Here is a 21368-nt window from a genome sequence, read left to right on the forward strand (position 1 = left end):
CCCACTCCCGCATCACCACATTAAATAGCTTTTACTAAACTGTGCTCTGAGACAATGCCATTGGTCCAGACTGAGGTTATTACCTGAAATAATCCATGGAGGAAATTTTTCCCTAGTCTCAAAAGCAGAAAACTTACAGTTTACCTGAACAATTGGCTTGTTTTTACCTTAGGAATTTAGTTATATAACATTGTGGCTGCTCCCTTTTTGTTTTCTCTAGAAAATTTGGAACCAAATCTATGACACTGCTCCATTAAGTGTTTAAGGATACATGGCAAATATTTTATGTACTAACTCCATTCCTGCCACTTCCTTGCTGTCCTCCCTTCCCCCAATCTCCTGACCCCCATTCTGGGCCTCATGTGTTTTTTATCAGTACTCTAGAATCTAAGGTAAAGTCCAGCAAACTTTTTCTGTAAAATGTCAGTTAATACTTTGGGCTGTGCAGGCCGTAAAGTCTTTGTTGCTACTACTCAATTGCAGTGTTGTGGCATGAAAGCAGCCATAGACAATATGTAAATAAAGGGGTATATTTATGTTTATGGACAAAGTTTGAATTTCACAACATTTTTATGTCATAAAATATTATTCCTTTTTAATTCCAAACATTAAAAAATGTAAAAAAGAATTCGTAGCTTACAGGCTACATAAAAAGAGGCAGTGCAGTGGACCCAATATGGTCCACAGGCCATAGTTTGTCCTGTTCTCAGCTAAACCTCAAGAGAACAGGGACCTCATAAATCTTATTTATTCCGATGTCCTCAGCACATAGAATGGGGCCAGGTACACGGTAAGTACTCAATAAATATTTGTCAAATAAATTATTCTTAACCATTTTTTAAGGTTTTACATTTTGCTATATTGTGAAATTCCTTAAAGCTATAAAGTAAAAGAGCCAGGATTTAGATCCAAGCCTTTCTGATACTCAAATCCTTATTTTGTCCATTATGCCTTACTGTCTTCACAGAATTATGTCCCCTAAAACCCCCTACTGGATTAGCCCCAATCTCTCAACATGAGTCTCTATATGTAATAGTTAATTAAATTTTCTGAAATCAGCCACACCTTGAACTTGTAAAAATTTCAAAAGTCCAGAGTTCTGCAGAAGTCGTGCCCCTTTGTCCCTATTTCTCCCAAACTGGAAAGCAAGAATAAGAAAACAAGTGTGCACAGATTCAAAGCTTCTTATAGAAAGGTACAGTGATTGTTCTGCCTCAGTGCAAAGAACACAGACTTTGGTGCCTGTGAGACATGCTAAGATTTATATCCCAGCTATGCCAATTACTAGGTGTGAATCTTTGGCAAGTCACTTATCTACAGCAGCTTCCATTTCCTAACCTAAAAACAAAACCCAAAAAACAAGAATAATACCTTCTTGGCCAGGCGTGGTGGCTCACACCTGTGATCCCAGCGCTTTGGAGGCCAGGCAGGTGGATCACCTGAAGTCAGGAGTTCGAGACCAGCCTGGCTAACATGGCAAAACCCTGTCTCTACTAAAAATACAAAAATTAGCCGGGCATGATAGCGAGTGCCTGTAGTCCCAGCTATTCAGGAGGCTGAGGCAAGGGAATCACTTGAACCTGGGAGACAGAGGCTACAGTGAGCCGAGATCATGCCACTGCACTCCAGCCTGGGCAACAGAGCAAGACTCGGTCTCAAAAAAAAAAAATTAAGAATAATACATTCTTCACAGTGGGATTCGGAGGATAAGAAATAGTATATCATCTCATAGGCAGGTGTTGAACAATGAGAACACATGGACTCAGGGAGAGGAGCATCACACACTGGGGGCAGTTGGGGAAGGGCTAGGAGAGGGACAGCAGGGGGTAGGGAGGGATAACATGCAGAGAAATGCCAGATTTAGTCAAAGGGGGAATAGAGGCAGCAAACCACCTGGTTATATATGCACCTATGCAGCAACCCTGCATGACCTGCACATGTACCCCAGAACCTAAAGTAAAATTTAAAAATAATTAATGAAATATAACTTCTTGCTATGTTCTAAAAAAAAAAAAAAAAGGAAATAGTATATCAGCAATTAGTACAGTGCCAGGCACATAGCACTTGGGATACAGAGGTAAGCAAAACAGGTAAAAAAATCCCTGCTCTCACAGACCTTACATTCTAGTGATTATTGTGACTGGTTATTGTAATCCTGCCTATGGTTCCAGTATTAGTGGTAGTAAACTGGAACAGATTTCCACTTAAATATCTCTCCAAACTCAGAAGGATCTCAAGGTGTAAAGTAGCTAGGTTCAACTCTGGCTCCCATGGGATTCCCAAGCACTTACCCTCCTTGTAGTGGGCCAGGGGCCGGGGAGCTGGTCTCTTTATGTGGAAAGAGGGGGTCTTGGTGGGCCCAGAGCCTGGCATGGGTCCATTGGTGGCCTTTGGGGTAGTCTTGGTCCCTCCATCCTGTAGCCTTGATACCAACTTCCCCACATCCACCTCTGGGCAGGGCTCCAACTTGCCATCCGAAATAGGCCTGCTTGGGGACTTCCTCCCAGGATCAGTTTCCCCACTCCTCTGAATAGGTAGTTTGGTGTGTTGTGGTGGCTTGGGGGGTTCTATGCTGCTAGTGATCATACCATTTGGTGTTTGACGTTGGATTTCATCTGGGAAAAGTTGGTGCAAAGAGGGAAGATTAATGATAATCTTTAAAACTTTTTCATTTTGATACATGCAATACATACTTAATTTTGAAAATTTGTATACATTTTCAGAGTAGTTGTATCACTGTGGCACAAACCAACTATCTCCTACAAAATCATTCTCTACCCTTTCCAGTTCATGTATAGCCACAGATCCAATCCAAATAGGGAATTCAAGATCCGAGTATGATTTTTATCACCACAAGTCAATAAGCCACAATAAACCAAGAGGTTTTATTAAAGGAATATGCCATTCAAAAGAGACTTAAAGTCCCCAATCAATGGCATATTGTATACTTTGCAAATGAAGACATCATCAGTTAATTCTTAACCATTTCTCTGAAAAGTATTTTGTTAAGCTCTTTCAAATTTTAAGTTAATCAGTATAACATACTTTAACTTCTTTCTCCAACCCGGAAGGAAACCTCCAACTGTTCTCCCCCAGCTTTTGTGGTCTACAATTTCCTCTGACATTAGTACATGTTTTTCAGTGGTTCTGAGACTTACTTAAAGCTTTTGAGACCCTAATGAGACCCAGAGACCATCTCTCTAGAAAAATTAACCCACACAAATATAGCGAAAATTTTGAAAACTAATTTTTAAGTGATTCACAGAGCCTTATGAAGCTGACAATAAACCCCAAATTGAGAATGCCTGCTGTAAAGAAACCGACACCTTCCATAAGCATAAAAAACTTAAGAGTGTAGTAGTTAAGAAGAGAGGTTCTGCCAACAAATTGAAACCTGAGGTGTATATCAACCAATTGCAATACATGGATCTTATTTAGATCCTGATTTTTTAAAAAACAAAATTAGATAATAGGAGAATGTGGAGACTGACTGGATAGCTGATCCTAAGGAATCACTGTTTTGTTTTCTTTTAGGTATGAAGATGATATTGTGGTTTTGCTTTTTAAAGAGTTCCTTTCTTTTAGAGATATATACTAAAACATTTACAAATGAAATGACATGATGAATAGGTTGGGGGTAGGGGTATAAATGAAATAAGACTGGGTATGTGTTTTTAAATGCTGAAATGTGGGGAGTTCAATATGTTTGTTTTCAATTTCTGTTTACATTTGGAATTCTTCATAATAAAATGTTAAAAGAAATGCAGGCCCTGAAGCCAGCGGGCCAGGTCTGTATCTCAGCTTTGCTTCTTACCAACTGTGAGACCTTGGACAAGTTCCCTATTCTCTCTGTACCTCAAATTTTCTCCTCAGTAAAATGGGAATAATAAGAATACCGGTCTCATGAGGTTGTGGTAAGGATCACAGGAGATGGCATACTTATTTCAGTGCCTGGCACATAACAGACACTCATTAATTGGTGGTTATTATTTAAACTATTATGTGGCGGGTGGGCAGTGAGGCAAGAGTTTCCATGGGGGAAGTCTTGCTGCAAAGACTTTTGCCCCAAGACAGTTTTATTCTCCTTGGGAATCTGCCACTAATCACTGATGCCACTGCCGAAGGGGCTGGAACCAAGGGTAATTCCCCTGCAGTCTCCCTAATTTCATCCCAAAGTACACACATAGCCCTTTTTTATTAACCCTAGTGCAAGTGCAATCAGAGGCCATCAAACAAAAAAATTAACCAAAGGCTCACAAATAATGGCATGAACATGAGCACAAGAGTGCCAAGTAACTAGAGCCTCTGGCTTCCAGGACATACCTTGTGACAGAGGCCATCTTTAAACATACAACACTCAGGAGTAACTCAAGCACATCTACGCTCTCCAAAGAACGTGCACGATGACATAAATTCTTTCCCTGCTTTAGCCCAACATCTCAAGTTCCTGTCTGAATATTTTCTTCTGGCTGAGAGACTCCATCTCTGCTTTCCCTTAGGGAAGACATCAAGAGTTGCCTGTGCCATACAGGCCATAGAGTATTATCACCATCTCAAGAGGGCCAATTTTTATAAAGAGGATCCACATATACAGCCGTAGAGAGGTCGCTATCTTCCACATAAAAGTGTCTTCTGCTGGCTTGGGAAAATAGGAAATGTAATGATAGAAGCCATGATGACTTTGGAGCTAGGCCTTTCAGCAGGGAAACTATTTCTAGGTTCTGGGGTATGATGAATAAAAATAATGATAATAGTGATATTGATAGTAATAAGGAGAATAATAGTGATGAAGATAACACACACCATTATTTGAGAACCTACACCAAGGCAGGCCCTGTTCTAAGTGCTTTACCTGGATTATCTCATATAATCCTCAAAACAGCTCTATAAAGTAGTACATGCTTATTAGCCCCATTTTACAGATAAGGAATCTAAGGCACACAGAGTATCCATGTCAAAGCTACTAAGTGGCAATGCCAAGTTCCAAATCTTGAAGTCTGTTTCCAGAGTCCACACTTTTTGAAGAGAGAGCTCATTGCTCTGTCAGGTGATGAAAGTTCAGTGCCATCCCCTTCCCCTAACCAGACATCCATTTCTATAGGAAAACACATGGACGAGCCTCAGGAACTTCAAGGAACTGGGAGTAAATCAGGATCAGACAGAGAGGCCTCATAAATAGGCACAGGGCTAACCATTAAAGTGGAGGCCTCTCTTCTATGGGTGGGTAAGAGGTGGGGAGAAGCTTTGAGAGGATACACACTAGTTCAGTAATAGAAATAAATCAATACAAGCAGATTCATGCAAATTGATGCTAGGAGTAAGACAGTACTAATACTGACTGGAAGGATTAGAGAGGGTCTTTAGAAAAGAGGCAACTTTTGATCTGGGCCTTGAAGAATTCCAAAAGATGGAGCAAAGTAGAAAAGGCATTCAAACAAAAATCTTGGAGGAGTGAAAGATCATAGTTTGCCTAAGAAAGTATAATAAAAAGTTTGGTTTGGCTTGAGCATAGGGACCAATTATAGATGAAAAAGTGTGGGTAGCTGGAGGTGAGGTTGTTGAAATAGGTTGGGGCCTATTCTTGAAGGCCATGAATGCCATGCTCAGGAATACCATGCTCATGTCTGATCCTGATTCACTCCCAGTTCTTTGAAGTTCCTGAGGCTCATTTATGTGTTTTCCTATAGAAATGGATGGCTGGTTAGGGAAAGGGGATGGCACTGAACTTTCATTACCTGACAGAGCAATGAACTCTCTCTTCATAAAGAGTATGTACTCTGCCTTTGAGTCACACAGGACAATGATTTTGGGGAACAGAGGACTGGAGTTGGAGAGAAGTGGCATTATCAAATATGCATTTGTAAACATCCCTTTGGGTTCATTACAAAAAGTAGATTGGACCAGAAAGACAGGCGGCAGAGAGACCAGCTAGGGGACTGCTGATGAAAAGGATCCAAACTAGAGCTGCATCAGAAAAGGGAGACAGATTCAAGAGAGGTTAAAGAAGTGGAATAATCAGGGCTTAGTTATGGAAGTGTGATGGAGTCCATGGCGAGGGTAAAAGGAGTCACTGACATACTATATACAAAAGGGGTAACAAATTTCAGAGTAAGATAATGAGATGCTACTGGTAAGTAGGATTGGTTTCTTATCAGAACAGTTTTCAGACAGGTTACAGGATATGCAATATTATAGTAAATAAATAAGCCTTGGGATAAGACAGATGGGTGCAAATTGTTCTGCCATTTAGTAGCTGCGTTAGTTGGGAAACTACTCATCATCGTTGAGCTTCCATTGCCTTCACTATAAAAGAGAGTTCAACATACCTACCTCACATAGGAGTGTTGAACATTAAGTAAGATTATGATTCAGACCCACATAGGATGGCTAGAATAAATAAGACAGACTATACAAAATGTTGGCAAGGATGTGGAGAAACTGGAGCCTTCATTCATTGCTGGTGGAAAAGTAAAATGGTACAGCTGCTTTGAAAAACAGACTGGCAATTCTTCAAACATTTTAATATAGACTGACCATATAACCTACAATTCTAGTCTTAGGTATATACCCAAGATAATTAAAAACAGACATCCATACAAAATCCTGTGCATGAATGTTCACAGCAGCATTATTTATAATAACCAAAAAATGAATACAATGCAAGTGACCATCAACTGATCAATGGATAAATAAAATGTGCTACATCTATACAAAGGAATATTATTTGTCCATAAAAAAGAATGAAGTACTGATACATTCTACAATGTGAATGAACCTTGAAAATATTATGCTAAGAGTAAGAAGCCAACCACAGAAATCCACATATTCTATGATTACATTTACATGGAATGTTCAGAATAGGCAAATCTGTAGAGGCAGAAAGTAGATCACTAACTGTCAGAGGTTGGGGGAGGAGTACATTTAAAAGTATGGGGTTTCTGGGATGATGAAAATGTCCTGGAATAAGATGGTTGCACAAAATATACTAAAAACCATTAAATGTTTATTTTAAAAGGCTGGATTTCATAGTATGTGAATTTTATCTCAGTTTTTTAAAAAAGGTAAAAATACAAAATAAATGTCTAGACTGGGTAACCTCATTGGAGATCTTCTGGTCCAAAGTCCTCATCAGCACAGAGGGGACAAATTGAGGCCCAGAGAGGGGAAGTGACTAGCTGAAGTCATTCAGCTGGCTAGTAGCCAGGATTAAATTAGACCTTCTGTCTACTGACACCCAGTTCATTCATTTTTTGCACTCATTTATTAAGGACTTACTATATGCCTGGTGCTGTTTTCGTGCTGTGGATACGGTGTGAAAAAAACAAGTTTCTACTGGAATAGAGTTTATATTTGGGGAGACTCTAAGTAAACAAATAAATCCATTCTGTAAAAATGAGACTATGGAACAACAGACAGGCATTCAATGTTCCCTTCTACTTTCTCCCGAATGCCAGCTCACCTCCTTTTTGAAAGAGTTGATCCCTTAAGCTAAGTGATAATCTCCATTCTCAGAATATTTACTGAATACATGATATATGTACCAGGAGTTGTTCTAGGGCCTGGTAATCAAATAGATTTTACATTCTAATGGGAAAGAGAGATCATAAACACGTGAACAAACAGTAGCAGGAGACATGAGTAGCATAAAGTTGTATAAAGGATAGAGTGATTGGAGGAGGAGAAAGAACTATTTAAGTAGAATGTTATGAAAAGGTTGCTTGAGAAGATGGCATTTAGTAGACATCTGAATGAAAGAGTGAGCCCTGTGAAGTTTTGGAGGAAGAATGTTTAGGGCCAAGAGAATAGCAAATGTAAAGGCCGTTAGGTAAGTTTCACACATATGAGGATCTGCAAGACCAATGAGATTACAGCAGACAGCAAGAGACAGTGAGAGAACAAAGTTCAGAAATGAAAGGTCAGAGAAATAAGCAACAGTCACATAATGAAGAATAAACTGCAAATTTTATTCTAGATATGAAGGGAGGTTACTGAAAATTTGGCACAGAAGGAATGATGTCATCTGATTTCCATTTTTTTCCACGATTTCAGGGGACACTTTTTTGTTTACTTAATGAATCATCAATTTTATCTCTCTGCCTACGAATGGAATTTCATCTTGTTTCCACGGTGAGCAGTCAACCTGTTACAAAGTTAATCAGAATAAGCTACATCAAAAGAGAACTAAGCTCACTTTTTCAAACAGGCAAATTATAAATATATGAACTCTAGAATGCACAGTAGTTTAGTCACTAAGAAATTCAAACGGGATCTTGAAGAATGTAGGCAAATCAGGGTACAGTAAAGATGACCTGAGATGCTGTATAACACTTTAAAGGTTCCTGGCAGTACGTCTCTTGACCACTAGCCGAATCTTGACATGGAAGGTTTTAGCTAATGCCAAGTAGAGATGCAGAAAATGCTAAGTTGACTCGGGGGCTGTGCACAGGAACTAAAAGGCAGGAAAGTACTAAATATTGCTGACAGCATCCACCCCAGGAAAGAATTTACCTTCCAGGAGCTCTAAACTGGCACCACCCCTAGTGCTCACATGGTGGACTTTATCTTCCATGTTCCATTTGGCACAGCAAGTAGCAGTGTCTCCACCACCTATGATGGTGATGCAGCCCCTAGAAGTGGTTTTCACCACCTCGTCCATCAGGGCTTTGGTTCCCCAGGCAAAAGCTTCCAATTCAAATACCCCCACAGGACCATTCCACACAATCTACTTAGCCCGAATGACAGTTTTCAGCATACTTCTTGCTGCTTTCAGGACCACAGTCCAAGCCCATCCAGCAAGCAGGTATGCCAGAAGCCACAGTGGTCTGGCCAGTCCTGGCATTCTCATCAAACTTGTCAGCAGTGACAAAGTCAAAAGGCAAGGTAAACTTCACACCATTCTTCTCAGTTTTGGACATTAGTCTTTGGATTAGTCTTTGACAATCTTGGCTCCCTCTTCATCAAACAGAAAAGTGGCAATCTCCATGTTGCCGAGTGCCTTAAGGAAGGTAAAAGCCATTCCACCACCACCAATAATCATCTCAGTGACTTTGTCCAGCATATTATTGATCAGCTGGGTCTTGTCTGTAACTTTAGCTCTACCCAGGATCATCAGGAAAGGTCACTGTGGGCTCTCAATGGCCTTGGCAAAGTAGTTTAGCTTCTTCTTCATCAAAAACCCACCAGCCTTCAGTGGCAGACTGACTCCTACCATGGAGCTGTGGGTTCTGTGAGCAGTGCCAAAAGTGCCATCATTGATATAGACATGCCCAGCTTGGAAAGTGAAGCTCAGAAACCTTCTATTTTGGCTGGCTCGGCTTTAACCTTGTTCCCAGAAGCATCTTTTCCCTTCCCTTCTTCCTCCATGTGAAAGCGAAGGTTCTCCAGCAGGATGACAGACCCAGCAGCTGGGCTGGCACAGGCTTTCTCCACTTCTGGGCCTGCACAGCCCTTCAAGAACAGAACATCCTTGCCCAGCAGAGATTTGAGTTCTACAGCAACCAGCTTTAAGGAGTACTTGTCAGGCATAGGGACACCATCAGGCCAGCCTAGGTAGCTCACAAAAACTACTGACTTGGCTCCATTTTCCAAGCAGAATTTGATGTTTGGGACAGTAGCCTTAATCCTGTGATTGGTTGTTATCTGGTTTTCTTCACTGAAGTCGACTCTCATAATGACCCGCTTCCCTTTTACTTGCAGCTTGTCCAGTGTCAGCTTATTAGAAAGCCACATTTTGGAAATACAGTGGGGTAGAGAGGTCAGTGATTCAGACACCAAGGGAACCGCTGCTGACATGCACTTGGGAGGCTTGCAGAATCCTGATTTCCATATTTTAAAGAATGTACATGTTACTGGTTGCCAGGGATAATGAATTATAGGCAAGGAAGAAAGCAAGCAATGATACCAGGTAAGAGATGATAGTGGCTCACAGTAATAGAAGCAGTGGGCAGTATTAGAAGTTAGCATATAATGTGCAGTAGAGCTGACAGGAATTGCTAATGAATTCAATGTGAAGGAAAAAAGGGAAAGGGCTAACCAAGGATGATTCCAAAGTTCTTTTTTTTTGAGTTGGAGTTTCAGTCTTGTTACCCAGGCTGGAGTGCAATGGCGCGATGATTCCAAAGTTCTTAACCTTAGCAACTGGATGACTTCTGCTGCCAATTACTTAGATGGGGGAGACCAGAGGAGGAGCAGGTTAAGAAAGAGTAGGGGATCAACAGTTACATTTTGCATAGTGTAAATTGAGATGCCCATGAGTCATCCAAGAAGAACAGTTGAGCAAGAAATTTGGTATGGCAAAAGAGAAAAGATACCATTCTTAGATAAATTTGAAAATCATCTTTAGCATTTAAATGATATGTAAAACCATGAAACTTAATGAGATCACACAGGAAAAGAACACGAACAGAGAACAGGACTAAGAAAAAAGCCCTGGAACCTTCTGACGTGTCAAGTTGGGAAGAGAAGGAAACCCAGGAGAGAAGACTGAGATGGATTATCTGGTGAGATTAAAGGAAAATCTGGTATCTTGAAAGCCAAATGAATAAAGCGTTTCAAGAAGGAGGAGTTAGTCAACTGTGTCAAATGCTACTCACAAACTGAGTATGATGAGAACAATGTTGTAGCTATTTGGTTTGGCCTCATGGGAATTATTGGCAAACCTGACAAAAGTGGCCTTAGTGGAGTAGTGAGGGCAGAGGCCCATTTAGAATGGGTATCATCTCCACATTAGCAATTATTCCACTGAAGCTATTTATTTGTTCACTTATCTATGTCTCCACTTCTCCTCTGAGGCCAGGCAATATATCTTAATATCACCTAGCACAGTAACTGGCACATAGTAGTTATCTAATCCATACTTATTATATTTGAATTTAAAATTTCCCAACATTCACCTTGCTCACTCATTTCAATGTATTGGGCATAAATCTAAGAACACCTTGGATCTTCCACTGGTCTTATGGGAATCCTCCACATGATAACTTCCTTTACAAGTTCATTGCCATCTTATCAAGCCTGGGTTTGTAGTTTGTGCTCAGAGAGGGAATTAAGCCTTCCCTACAAACTACAAACTACAAACCCTGGTTGCTTTTAAGCTCAGGAGTCAGGAAAAGTTTACTTTTATCGAGAGAAAAGTGGTCATGCTAACACTTCTGTCCTTCGACATCCTCTTTGTATCTAATCACCACTCAAAAGCTAAGGGTGAATCTCAGTACTGACCTTCACTTTCATCCAGGGGAGAAGTATAGAAAACCGTCCTTTCCCGCTGCAGGCGCTTTGAAATCGTGATTGGTTTGTGCCTTCTTGCTGTCACCCGAGGCGGAGGCACTGGGGGTGCAGCACTTTCCTCAGGTGGACCTAAATAGATCTGCGGAGAAAGAAGGAAGATATCTAGAGAATAATTGGATGAAGTTTTTGTCTTCTAAATGCTATCCACCAGATGATGACTGCTGGCCTTATATTTAGAGTCTACCACATGCATACTAATAAGACTCAAAGAATCAGAGAGATTTTCTTAATCACTCTAGCTACCAGTCAGTGTTTAGATATATCCTACCATGCTCAAGGTACACAATCTGGCACTTCTCATTGTGGAAGAAAAAATGCATGTAAACAATGGCATCAGTCCTGGATTTTACACTTCCTTCCTGGGAGACATTAGACAAGTTACCTCCGTTCTCTGAGCCTCGGCTTTCTCATCAGTAACATACAGACGGCATTACCAACTTCATAGGGTGTGGTAAGAATGAAATGAAAGGGGCTGTTGAGGTGCCTTCTGTGGGTGGGAGTGGGACATGGAAGGAGACTAAACACAACTACATGCCCATAGATACATACGCCCTCAATAGTACTGAAGGGATACCAAAGAATCTGATTACATTGTCTCAAGGTAGGAATGATGATTGGCTGGGGAATAGAGGGAGAACAATTGAGTTTTCCCTCCTATGTCACTTTGTTCTTTTATAATTTCATGCCGTGGTACATTACCTATTCAACAAAAAGGTAATAAAATTAAAAAGCAACAACAGAGTGCCTTGGATGCTATAAGAAGTGCTGAAGAAATGCAGACGGAGCTGTGATTAGAATTTTTATACAATGTCTCATGTGTACCTAAGGATTTTTCAGTCTCCATGGAGACCTACCTTTCAGCCAGGATGCACACACTTTGGGATGACACACATATGTGATGGAGAAAGGGGACCACTGTCTAGCCAGTGAGACTAGAAAAATGAACCCCAAAGATTAGTGTAAAGAGAAATGTCAGAGCTCAGTATCCCATGAGGCAAGGGTTAACACAGACTACACAGGCATGGAAATAACATGATTGAGAACACAAGGCAAACCTGTGTAAAAGCTGGACAATGATAAGAAACAATGCATGAACAAGCACAAGCCATGAGTATATGCATCATGATAGTAATAAAGAAAAAATGTAACTTAACAGCAAGCAGATTAATGTTGAGGTCATACAGTTCTAGGTCATATTCCTAATTCCACCATCATTAGTAATAATAGTCTAAAGAGCTACCATTTCGTGAGCATCTGCTCAAACACTATTGTAGTTGTTACAAATATTCCTTGCTATTCGTCAAATACATGAGGCCTTTGCACTGACTGTTTCTTTCACGCAGACTGATTTTCCTCCAGATATCCATTCTTCCAGATCTTCCACATATCTAATCAAATATGCTCTTCTCTGTAAGCCCTTCCAGGTCAACACACTGAAAACATTGACATGCCTCCCTCTACCCAACCCTTCCTATCTCGCTTCCGTGTTTAATTTTTTTTTCTTCAGCATTTCCTATCACTTTCTAACATAGAACATGTTATACTTATTGATTTTGTTTGCTGTCTGTCTCCAAGCTAGATTTTATACAATATAAAAGCATGCCTGTCATGTTCACTGCTCTATCTCTACCACCTAGAAGAGGGACTGGAATTGCTGAGTCAAAAGACAAATACATTTACAATTCTAATGTAAAAAACCAAACTGTCACCTAAAAACACTACTACTATTAACTACTACTACTACTACTAAAATGCTACTACTAACAGCTACTTCTTATTCCGGGGCCAAGATAGGGCACAAAAACTAGTTTTCCTTGTTCAGCCTGAAACAAGTAAAAAACAAACAAAAAAAGACTAGGAAAAATACATGCTACAATAGTGTTAAAGGCATTGAAAATCCAGCAGTGAAGGACAGTGAATCCTGAGAGACAGAAAATAAACCAATGAGGTCAGCCCTATGATTGTCCCAGCTTGGAGTTTTGCAGGCCACAATACACGGAGGGGAATCCAAAGTGGAGCCCAGTAGTATCCCTACATTGAGAAGATTGAGTTGGGAGTGTGGGAAACCAAGGAAGTGAGAGTTTGTAGGGCAAAGTGCCAAAAAGATGTTGTACACTAAAATCTTCAAATCTTCAAAATATTGCTGAGAAATATTAAGAAAATCTAGATAAACAGAAATATATTTTGTTCACAGGTAGAAAGACTCAATATTGTTAAGATATAAATTACCCCAAAATTAATCTACAGATGGAACACAACACAAATATCAGTAAGACTGTATATAGACATTGACAAGCTGATTCAAAAATGTACAGGGACATGCAAAGAACTTAGAATCGCCAAAACAATCTTGAAGAAGAAAAACAAAGTTGGAAGGCTACCATTACTTGATTTCAAGTCTTATTATGAAGCTACAATAATTAAGACAGTGTGGCACTGGTGTCAAGATAGATGAATAGATCAATGGAACAAAATAGCCCAAAATAGACCCACACTTATATAGATAAATTTACTTCCATATTTTACAAAGGCAATTCAGTGGAAAAAGGATAGCAATGGTACTGGAATACTGTGACCTACACAGGCAAAAAATAAAAAGGAACTTGAATTCATATACCACATAAGAAAACAAACTCAGAATGGACTATAATCAAATTTTAAAGCTGAAACTATCAAATTTCTGGAGAAAAAATTCTTTGTAATCTTAGGTTAGGCAAAGATTTCTTAGATGCAATGATTCATAAAAGAAAGAAATCAATAAACTGAACATCAAATTTAATAACTTATGATTTTCCAAAAGACTGTTAAGAATGAAAAGAAAAACCACAGGCTGAGTTAAAATATCTGTAAATCATATGTCTGATAAAGGACTTGCTTTATATATATATATATATATATATATATATATAATATAAAGGACTCCCAAACTCAAATAAAAAAAAGTAAATCAGTTTTTAAAGAATAAGCAAAATATATTTACACACATACTTTACCAAAGAAAGCATATAAATGGCAAACATAATAAAGAACACATTCAACATCATTAGGTCAATAGGGAAATGCAAGTTAAAACCATGATGTGATACCACTGTACACCTATCAGAATGGTTGACATTTTTTAATGACTGGCCATACCACAAGTTGAAAAGAATATGGAGGAACTGGAACTTTCATTGCTGATGGGAATGTAAAATCATACAATGTCATAATGAATTTAAAAAAAACCACCCAATGAAATAGATCATTTGAAGGTCCTATAACCATTAACAAATTTCAATTCAGAGTTTAAAAACTTCCAAAGAAGAAATCTCTAACTGGAGGATTTCACAAAACACATACAAAATTAACATGAGTTTTATAGTCTCTTCCAGAAAATATAATGGTACAATTACTTAGGAAAAGAGTTTTGCATTTACATGTAAAATTAAATGTATAATTACTATGTGACCCGGTCATTTCTATTTCATGGTTTACTCAAGAAGAAAGAAAACATATAATCATACAGACTGTACACAAATGTTTGCAGCAGACACAAACTGGACACAACCCAAATGTCCATTAACTAGTGAATAGACAACCAAATTGTGGTATAGATGATGGAATACTACTCAGCAACAAAAAGGAATGAACTATGGACTTATTATAACAACTTAAATTAATCTCAGAAAAATTGTGCTGAACGAAAGAAGCCAGAACAAAAAAAGAGTATATACTACAAGATTCCATTTATAGAAAACTTTAGAAAACACAAATTATACTGACAGAACTGATGAGTGGTTTCCTTAAGTGAAGAGTATAGTGTGGGGGTAGGTTGGAGAGGGGAGGATTTGAAAGGGACAAGGAGAAACTTTTGGGAATGATAGATATGTTAATTCTCTTGATTGTGGTGATGGTTTCATGGGTGTATACATATGTCAAAACTTATAAAATCATACACTTTAAACATGCAGTTATAGCCCTTTATCTTTATAAAGCTAGTTAAGGAAAGATCATAACAATTTATACTCACACCATCAGTTTGAAGAGTACCTTTTTCCTCACAAATGTTTTTTAGCAATATCTCTGTAATAAGATCATGAAAATATTTTTCTATGTACTATTTCCTAATTTTCGTGTTGATATATATTTTGCTTGGAATTTATTTTTGTGTGTGGTGTGAGATAAGAGATAATTCCAGTTTTACCAAATGAATAGTCAATTTTCCACATTAGAGTTCTACTATAAAATATAAAACAACACAAATAGGGTTTCCTAAGCAAAACAAAAACATAGTAGCTATCATGGAAAACAGTGACAGCCTAGACTTATAAACATTATAATTTCTTTAAGGCAAAAGATACCATTAAAAAGTCTCAGAGTTCGAGACCATCCTGGTCAACATGGTGAAACCCCGTCTCTACTAAAAATACAAAAAATTAGCTGGACGTGGTGGCATGTGCCTGTAATCCCAGCTACTCAGGAGGCTGAAGCAGGAGAATTGCCTGAACCCGGGAGGTGGAGGTTGTGGTGAGCTGAGATCGCGCCATTGCACTCCAGCTTGGGTAATAAGAGCGAAACTCCGTCTCAAAAAAAAAAAAAAGTCTCAGAGTAACCAATAAATTAGGGGAAAATATGTATTTGTAAAACATATAATAAATTAGTTAATATCAAGTAAGTAAGAAAAAGACTAACTGCCAACAGAAAAAATGGGCATTGAAAAAGACATGCAAAGGAAAAGAAAATGAAATAGCTTGTGAACATAAAAATCAACTTCACTAATAATTATAAAACTACAATTCATTTTGCCTATTAGACTGATAAATTAAGAAAAATTGATATTGTCCCAAACTGACAAAGAAGTGGGTAAAAACAATCACCTTCATAAGCTGTTACTGGGAGGGTGATTTGGTTTAGCCATATTGGGGGTGAATCTGGTAGTAGCAATCATGATTTTAAATAGGCATGTCCTCTGAGCTCACTACTTTTAGAACCCCTATTGAGCAGAAATCCTGACACATACACACACTGATATTTATACAAGTTCCATGTACCATTAAGAAAATAATAAAACTACATAAATAACCATTAACATGGGAAGGTTACATAAATTGTGGTTCACCCCCTGAGGAATATTACACAACTGTTAAAAGATAGTGATGTACATTTATAAGAACTAAGGTGGAAAGATTAAACATTTTAAAGTCGAATATTATATACAGTATGATATTATTATTCAAAAATAGCTTTGTGTGTATATGCATGCACTGTCCTTTGTCATTTATAATTGCAAAGAAAAGGGTCTAGAAGCACACACATTAAATTGTTAACAATCACAATGATAACCTCTGGGAAAGTGCATAGGATTACACAGGAATGTCAAAAGAAACATTCCTATTTTAGTCTATACACGTCTATATTATTTAAAATTTTGTGCTGAACTTTAAGTTTATTTTGATTTTTAAAAACATAATAACAAGGACATCCCTCTAAAATATCTGTTGTTGTTGCTGAAGAACAAAACTAAATTTGAGGGATCTAACACACGAGTTCAAACCCCAGCTCTATCACTTATGGCCTCTGTCATCTTAGGGAAGTCATTTAACCTCTTGGAGCCTCAGTTGTCTAATCTGCCAAGAGAGGATCATGTCTATGAGTATGGCTGTCATCATGATCAACTGATAAATGTACATGAGTATTTGTCTAGCTTAAATCTCCCCCTGCTCGAGTACCCTTCCATTTGGTTTTGAATAGAACCTCTCAAATGGGGGTAATTCTGTTTCCCAAGAGACATTTCATGTCATCTGTGGAAATATTTATAACCATAAGTGTGGAAGGGGGGATGGCATCTAGTGGGGAGAGGCAAGAGATCCTGGTAAACACCCAACAATGCCCAGGGCAGTCCCCACAACAAGAATTATTGGCCCAAAATTTCAAAATAATACCAAGGCTGAAAAATGTTGGTCGAGAAAAATGAAGAAAAATGAAAAGGAATAACAAATGAGAATATACTTAATGCAGATGGGATTCAGGAAAACTTAATCCTGAACTGAATTTCTAAAAACATTTTGAAAACACTGAGTGGAGGAAAACAAAATACATATTTATTATGTTTATGGGTATCCATTCATGCATTTCTCCATCCAACAATCTCTTCCCATTGAACCCAAGTGAGTGTTATTAATGAAGATAAACTCATCATCTATTATTTCCCTTTGTTCAGTTAGAAGGCATCCTAGTTGAGGCATTCATGATATACCAGACCATAGACACCCTTCCTCACAGATGGCCTCACCTCATGCTTCGGAGAAAAGGGAGATTATTAGAAGTAAACTTCTTCGGCTGGGCATGGTGGCTTATGTCTGTAATCCTAACACTTTGAGAGGCTGAGGCAGGCAGATCCCTTGAGGCCAGGAGTTCAAGACCAGCCTGCCCAACATGATGAAACCCTGTCTCTACTAAGAGTACAAAAATCAGTCAGGCATGGTGGAGCATGCCTGTAATCCCAGCTACTTCAGAGGCTGAGGCAGGAGAATTGCTTAAACCCAGAAGGTGGAGGTTGCAGTGAACCCAAATTACATCACTGTACTCTAGCCTGAACAACGAGTGAGACTGTCTCTAAATAAATAAATAAATAAATAGAAGTAAACAACTTCAACTTTCTGTCCCCATACTGACAAACTCATTGGCATCCATACTTATAAACTTACTTTACCTCCTCCTCACTTTCTAAGGAGAATGCCTCTACCTATGCTCTGGATCTCATCTCATCTCTTCCTGTTTCTTAGGGACCTTCCTCCATCATTCATCTCCTTTCTTACACTGTTTCTCAACAGCATTTAAACGAACTTAAGTCTCTCCCGTCTGAACTCAAGCGATTCCCCACTGCCATCACACTCATTTTTTCTACACTTTCCAGACAGTTAGGTTTCCATTTTTTCAAACCTTGTCTCTGCCACATCACTCCCCTGTAACTGTTTTTACAGTGATCACCACCGGCCTGCTAATTACCAATGCCAACAGGTACTTTTCAATTTTTATTTTGAATGTGTTCTAACATTCAACATACTTAACCATTCCATTTCTAAAAATTCCTCTCTCTTTACCTTTCTACTTCTCTGAACACTGCTGACTCTTTCCCTGGCTCTCTCTGAAAGTTGATGTTCTCCAAGATTGTGTCCTCAACCTTCTAACGATCTCACTTATCTGCACTCATTTGCTCTCTCAATCGTATCATTCACTCACATGCCTGGCACTACCAAGTTTCTCTACTGGTTTCTATACCAATATATCTAACTGCCTGGTCAATGTTACCTTGTGGGTATCCCAGAGGCATCTCAAACTCAACATTTCTAGAATTAAATGCATAAAATTCTTCCCTTAAAATTTTTTTTTACCTAAAACAATACCAATATCCAAGCCAAAAATCTGGACATTACTAACTTAAAATCCTCCCTCTCTCTCACATCCCATATCCGTTTAGCCACCAAGTCCTATCAATTATACTTCCTTAATGTCTCTCTAATCTATCCACTCTGCTCACTACCACTGACTTGGTTGAGTCTCATCATGTCTCTCTATGATTATAATAGTCTCCTAATTGTTCCTTCTGTCTCCAGTCACTCTTGCCTTTAATCTGTCTCCCCAAGTGCAGATAGAGTGATCTTTCTAAACTCTAATCTAATTATGTTATTCACCTGCTTAAAATATTTTAATGACTCTTCACTGTCTTTGGAACAAAGGCCAAATTCCTTAGTTAGCACACAAGGTACTCAATAATCTGGCCACAGCCTGAAATCTCCAGTCCCCTCTTCCACTATTCCCCTACATTCATCCTCCACTATAGCCATGCTGAATTATTAAAGTTCTTTAGACTCTTAGATACCTAGTTATTTGGTTTTCTTGTGGAACTTAATTTCTCTGGTATCTTATTCCTGTATGTATCCAGAGTGGCTTATACAGGAAAGGCTTTCACTGTTACCCTTTATAGCAGAGACTGCTAATTGCTTACTGTTGTCCACCTTCCCCTTCTTACTTTTACTAATGGAAGTAACTGAGTGGTAGCTGAGCACCCATGCCTACCTTTCTTAGTCTCCCTTGTAGGTAGGTAAGGCCATGCGATTAAGTTTTAGACAACATAATGCAAGTAGAAATAATGCATGAAAGCCTCTGGGTCATGCTTTTATGAAGAAGCTGTCTGTATTCTATTGTGTCTCTTTTCCCCTTCTCTCTGGCTGGTAAATGGGGACAAATGGAATACCTATCTAGGATCAAGAAACTGAAGCCAAGTGGTGAGGATGGTAGGAGTACTCCCATTGATCTTGGACTATTCAATGCTAGACTTTTATGTGAGAGAAAAATGAACTCCTCCCTATTGTATTTAAGCCAAATAATTTACAGTCCTCTGTTATAAAAGGACCTTTCTTACAGAAGGTTAGCCTGTACCTTAATTAATCTACTCCTCTGATTTTCAGAACTCACTTGATGCATTGCCCACTGTATGAAGACTTCTCTGATTCCCAGTAGAAAGATAAGTTCCCTTTCCATGGGCTCACATAGCCTCCAATGCACATCTTCACCAGTCTTTATTACACTGCATCCTGAGTGTTAGTTGGTTCCAGATACTCCAGTCCCATAACTTTCCAGGGAGCAGACTTTTTTTTTTCCTGATTCTTCTCTAGAGGCTAGGGCAGAGTAGGGCACGAGGCAAGAAAAAGAAGCTCAAATGACAGCTTTTAAAATGAATGGATAAATGTTGGCTGCCAGGCCCTTTAGAGCATATTAAATAATAGAACTTTTTTTTTCATTTATTCCTTCACCAACTATAATCATGAAGAGAGAGTACAAAATAGAGGTCAAAAAGTCAGGATAGAGTCAGAGCCAGTTGTGTTCGGGCTTTGCTACCTACTAGCTATGTAACCAGGGGCAAGATACTTAAAGTATACTAATCTCAAACTTGAAGCTCAGTTTGCATTTTGCAAATGTCAGCTGCAGAATGAGAATAATGATACCATCTACCTCATAGGGTTGTTGTGATGATTGAATAAGGTAATATACAGGCATACCTAGGAGATACTGTGGATTTGGCTCCAGACCACCAGATTAAAATATGTATCACAATAAAGTGGGCCACAAAATTTTTCTGGTTTCACAGTGCATATAGAAGTTTATATTATACTATAGTCTAGTAAGTATACAATAGCATCATACCTAAAAACACAGTATATATCCCTTCATTAAAAATAATTTTTTGCTAAAAAATGCTCACAATCATCTGACCCTTCAGCAAATCATACCTTTTTTGCTGGGGGAGGGTCTTGTCTTGCTTCTATGTTAATGACTGCTGATTGATCAGGATGGTGCTTACTGAAGACTGGAGTGGCTGTGGCAATTTCTTAAAATAAGACAACCATGAAGTTAACTGCATCAGTTGACTCTTCCTTTCACAAAAGACTTCTCTGTAGCATACCATGCTGTTTGATAGTATTTTACCCTCAGAATTTCTTTCAAAATTGGGATCGCTCCTCTCAAACCCTGCCACTGCTTTAGCGAACCAAGTTTATGTAATATTCTAAATCCTTGGTTATCATTTCCACAATGTTCACAGTATCTTCACCAGGAGTAAATTCCATCTCAAGAAACCATTTTCTTTGCTCATTCATAAAAAACAGATTCTCATCCACTGAACCTTTATCCTGAGTTGGCAACAATTCAGTCACGTCTTCAGGCTCCACTTCTAATTCTAGTTCTCTTGCTATTTCTACCACATCTACAGTTACTTCCTCCACTGAAGGCTTAAGTCCCTCAAAATCATCCATGAGGGTTGAAATTAGCTTTTTCAAACCCCTGTTATTTTGTTGATATTCTGACCTCCTCCCATGAATTATGAATATTCTTACTGACATCTAGAATGGTGAATACTTTCCAGAAGATTTTAAATTTACTTTGCCCAGATTCATCACAGGAATCACAATCTACAGGATCTAAAGTCTTATGAAATGTATTTCTTAAATAATAACACTTGAAAGTTGAATTTATTCCTCGATCCATGGGCTGCAGAATGGATGTTGTATTAGTTGGTATGAAAACAACATTCATTAATATCC

At 38.7% G+C, this 21368-nt stretch overlaps 1 protein-coding gene and 1 pseudogene across 10 annotated transcripts in view; both read right to left on the reverse strand.

The window, feature by feature from the left end:
* The window catches only part of OPHN1 (oligophrenin 1), a 426354-nt gene that overhangs the window by 26813 nt on the left and 378173 nt on the right, over nucleotides 1-21368 (reverse strand). For 8 of the 10 annotated variants that reach the window (XM_078363585.1, XM_078363584.1, XM_078363579.1 and 5 more), the window contains 2 exons: nucleotides 11218-11365; nucleotides 2292-2615 (listed from right to left, as the gene is read on the reverse strand). In XM_078363585.1, coding sequence (XP_078219711.1) covers nucleotides 2292-2615; nucleotides 11218-11365 — 472 coding nt within the window. The remainder of the gene's footprint in view (nucleotides 1-2291; nucleotides 2616-11217; nucleotides 11366-21368) is intronic. The other 2 variants (XM_078363581.1, XM_078363582.1) reach the window with 1 other exon arrangement.
* On the reverse strand, nucleotides 8345-10146 carry LOC108589840 (phosphoglycerate kinase 1 pseudogene; annotated as a pseudogene).

The sequence above is a fragment of the Callithrix jacchus genome, chromosome X (assembly GCF_049354715.1).
Source record: "Callithrix jacchus isolate 240 chromosome X, calJac240_pri, whole genome shotgun sequence".
In the NCBI taxonomy this organism is placed as follows: domain Eukaryota; kingdom Metazoa; phylum Chordata; class Mammalia; order Primates; family Cebidae; genus Callithrix; species Callithrix jacchus.